The sequence below is a fragment of the Geospiza fortis genome, unplaced genomic scaffold (genome assembly GCF_000277835.1).
Source record: "Geospiza fortis unplaced genomic scaffold, GeoFor_1.0 scaffold909, whole genome shotgun sequence".
NCBI lineage: Eukaryota > Metazoa > Chordata > Aves > Passeriformes > Thraupidae > Geospiza > Geospiza fortis.
In genome coordinates this window covers 167,356-176,011 of record NW_005054520.1, presented here as the reverse complement: position 1 = coordinate 176,011, position 8,656 = coordinate 167,356, and the positions used below count along the sequence as shown (strand labels likewise).

At 46.3% G+C, this 8,656-nt stretch overlaps 1 protein-coding gene across 1 annotated transcript in view; it reads right to left on the bottom strand.

Moving 5' to 3' along the window:
* The window catches only part of ADAMTS3 (ADAM metallopeptidase with thrombospondin type 1 motif 3), a 62,152-nt gene that overhangs the window by 44,449 nt on the left and 9,047 nt on the right, over positions 1–8,656 (bottom strand). Inside the window, exon 7 of the mRNA XM_031063659.1 lies at positions 5,226–5,617. Coding sequence (XP_030919519.1) covers positions 5,226–5,617 — 392 coding nt within the window. The remainder of the gene's footprint in view (positions 1–5,225; positions 5,618–8,656) is intronic.

Genomic DNA, 8,656 nt, shown 5'->3' with positions numbered 1-8,656 from the left:
GGTTGCTCCAGCAGCCCCACAGGGAGCTCCGTGTTTTCTAGAAGGCACCTTAGGTGACATCACAGGTCACTCAGATGCCAGCCTGGACTCACTGCATCTCTCCTCAGCTTGGAGGGTGAGGAATTCTGCAGAATGGTCAGAACACATGGGATTGATTTCCCTTCCATCTTTACTTTCAATTATCTGATAACCTGCTGCCACCTGCTCCTCAACAGAGGATAGGGACAAACAGCACAAGTTTAATTTCAGTTACCAAAAAGAGCCTATAAACACTTCCTATGAGCTGAAAAGAGCTAAACTACCTCCACCTTTTTGGACAGATACAGCTCAAAGTTGCATTTATAGTGCCCAAAGCCTCATTTCCCACGTCCAGAGCTCCATTTCCATCATCCAATCAATCCTTAGGGTCCAAGACACATCTTGAGTGTCTAATCCCTCATACATAGGATCCAAATTACACTTAGACCTAAGAAACTCATTTTTGGGTAATGAAGCCTCATTTCTGGAGTTCAAAACTTTGTCTCTAGGATTAAAAACATCACTTTTGGGGTTTAAACCCTCACAAGTTCCAAACATCCCTTCTGAGGTATAAAGGCTCATTTTAAGGGGGCAAAGCATAATATTTAAGGCCCAAAGTCTGTCTTGGAAGGTAAGTAGGAGCAAGAGGAGGATACACAAGGGCTTGGAAATGAGGCAAAGCTGTCATTAGACCAGATCTGGCTGTGTTAGAAAAATTTATAAAAACAAACAAGAACAAATAAATGGAGCTGGAGCAACCATCTGCATAAACTTTGCCTATGAAGTAGGGGTGAAGTACTCATTTGCTTTGAGTGATAAATTTCAGGGAGAAGCAAACCAGACCTATGAAAGATTTTCTAGTTTAACATCTTCCACGATACTGACACTTGACTTCGGTGCCCATCGCCTCCCTTCTCCATCAATGCTCCTCCCCTCTGGGTTTTACTCCAGCAGCCCCCAGTCCCAAATGAGAGAATGCATTTTCCCAAGTTTCTGGAGTGCCTGAGCTTTGAGAAATCCTCTTTCCTGTGGATTCCTAGGGCTGTGGGAAGTGCTGCATGGCAGAGAGGTGACAGGGATGGAGTCCAGCTGCAGTCCATCAGGCCCAGCTCATCATGCAGCCAAGCACAGTGAGCACCCGTGCTGAGAGCAGGCACAGCAGGTCACAGGAGTTCATGGCAGCAGGGAATTACTGTGGGAAGAGCACAGTAGGGCAGGGGAGCAGGAATATGGGAGCGTTAAATCAGCCTAAGGCCCCACTGCCATCTGCCAGAGCGGCACATGGCCAGAGCAGCTTCATCTCCAGGGTCTGTCCTGCCTTCCTTCTCCAGGGTCTGTCCTGCCTTCCTTCCCCTTGGGGTTTGTCCTGCCTTCCTTCTCCTTGGGGTGTGTCCTGCCTTCCTTCTACAGGGTCTGCCCTGCCTTCCTCCTCCCAGGGTCTGTCCTGCCTTCCTTCTCCTCAGGGTTTGTTTTGCTGTCCTTGTGCTTTGCCCTCCCACAAAGTCCTGGATGACCAGATGTCCCCTTGACCACAGTTCTCAGCTTGGACTGGAAGAAACCTTCAGGCCTGAGGGGACAGTCCCAGTTCAGTCCCAATCCCAAACTCAGCAGGAGTTTCTGATGTTTCTGACTTTCTACAACCAGATGCTCTGCAGCAATTCAAGTGTTTGTCTCCAAAATGCTATTCCAATACACTGGGCTCAAACACCATCGGCTCCTAGAAAGATGTTTCCCCATTTAGGAGCTCTGTCTTGCCAGCTTGGGGGAAGTCATGCTGAAACAGTACCTTACAACCAATACAGGCACAAGAAATAAGCCTTAATAACTCAGTCCTGATGAAACAATGGTAATAAAAAAGGATTTGAAACAAATCAAAATGCCCTGAAACTCCTTGGATCCCATAAGCCTCAACTCCTACAGATTTTTAAAGCTTTTCCTGAACCAAGTTTAGAGCCTGTGCAATTATCTCCAGTCTGAGATACTCCAGCCTGTATTTCCAAAAGATTTGCCAAAGGAAAGTAGCTGTGAACATGCACAGACGTGTTTCTTCACGTCTCCATATCCTTGGAAAAAGGCATGGCAATAAGCAAGTGAGGAATAATCTGTCACAAATGACAGATCTAAGCACGTTTGGGTATTTTTTTACATTCTTGATGGTTGGTCTGTCTTCCAGGATTTCCCTGCTTTGGCAGCTGAACGCTACAAGGCAGGCAGATTCCTGAGCATCTTCCACTTGCAAACAGCTGTACTTCCAACAACCACATGCTGCCCTGGGCTTGAAGGCCATGGAATTTCAACAAACAAAAATACTCCAAATCACTTCCAACAAACAAAAAAGAAGTCCCATTTTACTTGGCATCTGAAGTCAAAGATTAAAGGCTCATTGTCCTGAGCCTGGCCCTTTCCTTTGAAACAAGCAAGGTTTCTGGGAGAAAGAGAAACCAGCCCTGCCCCTTGGGATGGCACGGATGCGAGCACAAACCAGATCCCAGCTCCAACACAGAGACACACATCTACAGGAACACAGTCCAGAGTGGAAGCACAAGCTAAAGGCATCACACACCAACACCTGCTCAGAGTTTGTCACAAAGGCAGGAAGCTAACTGAGAAACTGAGGTGGTTTTCTATACATTAACAGGTTGAAAGTGTTTTAAGACTCTCTTTCTAAATGTTAGGCTTGCTGATTTCTCTGTGTTTACAACCTAAACCATTGGTAGTGTTTTGTTGAGGCTGGCACCTTCCACCTCGCAAGGATTCTGACAATAAATACTGCTATTTTGACCAAACAACAGCAGAAATAAGCACCAGCATTCTGACACACAGTGAAGGAGACAAGAGGCACCTCCTCTGTGACTGATGAAGGTTTCTCCTGCCATGACAAGTGCAGGCACATGCATGTGGGATTTTTAAATAAACAGGGTCATTTCCAAGGGAGATTAAGCAGATGTGAAAATAGGAATTTGCAGAACTGATGGCAGACAGACAACTTCCATTGCAAAAGTAGATATGCAAACTATTTCAAAACAAAAGCGTTCAAGTATTTGGGGGTTTAAATGTAAGTTTAGATTCAGGAAGAGACTGCTGGCAACATCTCACTTTGCTAGTGCAAATGCTGATTATTCCACATATTTACTATCAAACAATCAAAATTTAGCACCAAATGTTTTTTTTCTTACGATATCCAACCTCTTCTACAAGTTATACACTGTGCAAAAACTGCCACCCCGGTGCTTCCCTCCACTTTCTCTCCACAACTTCAGAACCTAGCTGGCTGCTCTGGAGAGTGTCTAAATTCCTTTGAAGTCAAAAACAAATCCCTCCAGCACACACATGCCCCTAGAATTTCTCACTCTTGTTCCAGTTTCTGTTAAGCCATATTATCTCGCTCCTCACATCTTTAGGATACACTGAGGATCAAATACTCTGGCTGGGTTGAGAGACACATAGTACAGCAACAGAGAAACCAGAGACAGTAATTGCAAGTTCCTTTCGCTACCCTGGGAGATGCTGGGAGGAAAAAAGCATAAAATAACTCATCAGGATTATTTATTTCTTTCACACTCACATGATTAGAGCTCCAAGAGGTGTTAAAACAGTGAAGGTTGGAATAAACAGAGAGACAAGAGTGACCCAGGAGTATTTACCCACACTCCTCAAAGAAAAAGGCCATGTTCTCCTGCTCCAGTCACCCAAACCATGGGAAGCACATGGGATGTTATGAGAAAAGAGGGACACATTCCAGTAGATCACGTTGCACCAGGCCCCATCTAACCTGGCCTTGAACATTTCCAGGGATGGGGCAGCCACGGCTTCCTTAGGCAACGTGTGCCAGCACCTCACCATCTTCAGCGAAGATTTTCATCCCAATATGCCATCCAACCCTGTCCTCTGTCCCTGTGAAGCTACTCCCCCTCCAGGAGTCCCCCTCTGGCTTCCTTTACCTGAAAACACACCACAAGCAGCTTGCCAGCCCCACAGCAATCTGTGCCGGAGCTACACTCCCTAATCTCATTCCATTTAATCCAATTGCTTGTCTTCACAACACAACAGCTTCACTCAGGCTTACTGCCAACACCCAGCTGCCAGGGTCTCATCCATCAGAGCCATTCCATTGGAAGCTCCATTTAGCCAGCCAGGGGTCTGCTTGGCCTTTGTAAACACCGGCAATAGATCTTCCTCAAACCCCCCAAAAAAACCCCAAAACACACCAAACAAACATTAGTAATCACCTCTGATGCAAACACTACCAGTATTTCCTTTCCCTAAGCAAGGGAATTCAAGGAGTTTTGGTCTGAATGGGGTTCTGAGCCACCTCTGCAGTTGCTCCTCAGTGACTGCCGCCACTGCTGAGGTGGGAGCTTTCCTAGCCAGGACTTATCTCCAAATGGAATCAAATCATGACCACGTGGCAGCTATAGGAAGTGGGAAAGCCACTTCCAAGAAAGGATGCTTGTTGCAGACTTATTCACATGGTTCCTGTCCCAAACAGCAGGAGGGTAACCACGACATCTATCTCCCTGGATGTGGCAGGCATGTTCCACCAGTGACCGAGCACAAGGTGGGTATTGTTGGCTTTCAGTGCTGCCTGAGCAAACCAAGGAATGGTGTGTGGGCTCCAAACATGCCCAGCCTTTCATTCTGGGATTTGGGCATCTGCTCAGCCACAGGGAAACCTGCATGTTCGCAGACAGATCTAAAACAAACCTGCTACCCCTTGCTCAACTCTCATATGACACCTCCTGATGAAACAAAACTGCAGCTAGGAGAACAAAAAGCATGCTCACTCTATAAAGGAACCATTTAAAACTTAATGCTGCTATTCTTGGATAACAGGGCAGCCCATCATTTCGGTACCTGAGAAGCAAAGAGGAATGATTTGGACACCAAATTCTAAACTCAGTTAAAAAAAGGTCACCTTTGAAGTCTGAAAATGTCTTATTATTCCTTTTCCTGTTTGTAACACCTTATGCAAATAAAAAAAGAAACCCAACAACATGTAGGTTTGAGCTCTCTCTCACATACCTGAGACATTAAGAACTTTGCTTATCAACCTCAGAGAAATTATCCCAAAGCAAAGCAGTAGGGCATTAATATTTTCTAAGAAATAAAGTTCTGTAAATGACATCATTAGGAACGTGTGGTTACAAGCAACAAAAGCTGTGCCCAGAGTGTGGCAGGAGACACAAATGCCAAGAAACCAGCCTTACCAGCCCATCACAGTTGCTGATGGCTACGGCAGCTCCGGGGATGTCCGTGATGTCCCCCACATAGGCGCAGTTGGTCCACAGGGGCTCCCTCTTCCACAAGCGCTCTGCAGCGCTCCCGGTGCGAGTGGCGTTCCCAGCATCGCTCCCAGAGTCCTGGTACCACTCCACCACGGCGTGGGGAGCCAGCAGGCGGCTGTTGGGCCTCAGGCGGAGGTGGAAGTCCCTGCCGAAGGCGCTGACGTTGAAGTACAGCTGGCGGGGGCCGTGCGGTGCCTCGCGCGCCCAGCGCCGCTGGCGGCCGGCCGACAGCACGTTGGACACGTAGCTGCCATCGGCCGCCGTGCTGATGGGAACCACCAAGCCGTACGGGCTGCCTCTGCTCCAACGCAGCTCTGCCAAGAAATGCACCAGACACCACAGCAAAGTAAGGACAGGAGCCTGGAATGAGCCCAAAGACTGAAGGACCCCCCTGCCTCACACCTCCCCTTCCAAAAATCCCAGTTTAGGATTCCTGTTTCAGCTACGCACGTGTCACTGCTCCTCTTTTATCATGGAATCCTAAAATGGTCTGGGTTGGAAGGGACCTTCCAGAGCATCCAGTTCCAAACCCCATGCCAGGGGGAGAGACACCACCCTCCACTGTCCCAGGCTGCTCCAGGCCCCGTTCAACCTGGCCTTGGACACTTCCAGGGATGGGGCAGCTGCAGCTTCTCTGGATAACCTGTGCCAGGACCTCACCACCATCACAGGGAAGAATTTCTTCCTATCAATTGCTATTATAAAAATGATTTTCCTAAAAAATAAAGAGAAAAGCCTGAAATATTCACTGAGATTTATCTGGGGAGTTTCCTGTTTCAGGCTTGCCCAACAGTCCCAGGAGAGGCACAGACCCTTCTGAATTCTCCTGTAAGGAATGCCACATAGCTCTGTTGTACACCTGACACAGAACTTGCTTCAAAAGCTTCCATCAAGCTTTTGAAAATGAAGAGCCAAGCTCGGTTATAAGCACAATTTGCATACCGATTTCTCAGGAAATTGAAATAGGGAAAAAATCCAGCAGATCACGTGCTGCTGATAAATTAATCCATGTCAGCACAGGTAAAGGCAGTACCTTTTCCCTCTACAAATCCCCCTACCTAGCAACTTGCTGTTGCCTTTCCTCTGAGTAGCAGAGATCAAAAACAATGAGAGAATCTAATTATTAAAAAACCTGACACAGATCTGCACAATTTTGACCCTAAATCTTGCACTTTAGTGCAGCTGAGAGAAGCCATAAACCCAGCAGAGCCATATTGTTTGTAATCCTGCAGAAGCTCAATGGCACAACCCTCAGCTAAGGCAACGAGTCTTCAAGTAATTTCACACCACTGGAAAACAAATCCATTCAAATGAGTTGATCTTTTCAGTGAGACCTCTGTAATCTGGCAGCAATCAGGATATTCAGTGTCTGGTTTTCAGGCTGTAAGGGAAGAGCCAGGTCAAGCTGTGAGCCTCACTTCTGCTCTGAATGGGTCAAAGTCTAAGCCTCTCTATTTGACTAGGTGAGAGTTAAAAAGACATCTTCCACAAAAATAGTTATTCCCTACTCCCTTCTTCCTGGGAGAGCTAGTGAAAGCAGTAGCAGAGTGATATTACTGACAATTTCATTTGAAAAGCTTCGAGATCTGATAGCTCTGATGTCAGTGCCAAGCGCCACTGAGAATTCCTCAAATAAATATACTTAATTAAGTGAGCTAAATTTCACCTGCTCCCAGTGTGCATCACACTTGATATGAGAATCAAATAGAGGAAAAGCTCAGCAGCCAGTTCCTCTCTCCTGGTAGCAAGGACTGCTGGTTTTAAGAGACTCACACATTCAAGTACCTTCAGTAGGAAAATGTTCCTACTGGCTTCAGGGAACTGTTTTTAATATTCTTCCAGCCAGTTACTGAGGAATCTGACAGAAACACAATCCGTGGTACTAGTAGGATGCACACACGTAAATTCTCGCACTATAAATATCTTACTGTACAAATTCTATATCCTAGGAATGTGAAAAGTCATTTCCAAGCCCACAGGTACCCCACAGCCAGCAGCCACAGGGTGAGTTTCAGAAGCAGCAAACTCCACCTATTTTGCCATACACCCACAAGATCAGGTTCTAAAACTGGCATCCTAATTAGGTCATTATCCTTAGGATAATTCCCATTTTAAACACTGGGAATTTTGAGCAGGATTGTTAATCTGTCTCCTTAGAGAAGGGACCAAATTAAAACTCTAAAGTCATTTTTATTAATTAGACACCAGGCCATGCCCAGGAGACAGAGCTGCTGGGTTGTACATCCTAACTGGGTCAAAGTAAAAACACAGATCCTCACATTCCTGGTGCTTCAACACTGGGATTTCATTCCCAGGCTGACATTCCACCTTCTACCTCGCTGAGATTCCTCGTGGCTTGTTTTCCTTTTTCTTTAAGCAGGACTTTCAGTGCCAGAGACCACAGTCTGGTGATGGAGTTCTGCGCTCACCGCACGGCTGAGAAACTGCTCTGCACATCTTGCAGCAGAATTCCCACATTTCCACAAGCTGGAGGTGGGGGGAACCCACCTATTTGGCTAATAAGAGCAGCCAGCTAGCCCCAAGAAGGCAGGAACAAAGGGTGGAAAATAACAACTGTCAAGGTTTTGAGTCAGCTAAAGCCTTTTCCAGAGTCTGTAAATGCTGAGCTAGAAGAGGAAATGCCTTTTGTTCAAAGGCAATTAAAATTAAATGGGACATGACTGAATCCCAGCGACATCTGAACTCCTCTGCTGACTTACATTACCCTTTTTCCACAAACTGCACGCTCTGAGGAAATGCTATCCCAGCTGTAGGTGTTCCCTTTCCTAAGCTAAAATTTCAGAGCTGATCTGCTCTGCTAATTCAAAGCTGACAGTGCTGATCAGAGCAAGAGGAAAAGCACTCAACTGTAAATTTTCTTCATCCTTTTTTTTAATCTGGCCTTAAAATGCCGCTCCAGTTGCACCATGTTTAGGTTGAAAGGAAGCACTTAATAAGGAAGAACGCATTCTTTCATTTTGTGCCAAAACATAATTAGCTAGAGAATGCCTCTGAAGAGAGCTATCCGGGCTTTCTTTCCCCTCAAAACCTGGTGAAACTGCAGAATTAACACCACTGCCTCACAAGAGCTGTCTCTGCACTGTACAACAGCTGTGCTCAACAGAGGTTTGAAAATCCTAGACTTTTTATCACAGCTGCTCTGGTCACTCAGCAAGGTGATGCTTAATAAAGAGAGGACGCTGTGGAGACAACTGGACAAGCCCAGCAAGGGTTTTGTCACAACCCTTTTCTGCTTCATTGTTGGCTGGTGACTTCCAGAAACAAAAGAGCAGTTTTGGTCCCTCTCAACAACCTGGGTCACTCCAGAACTACCATTTGCTCTCTGTTTGGCT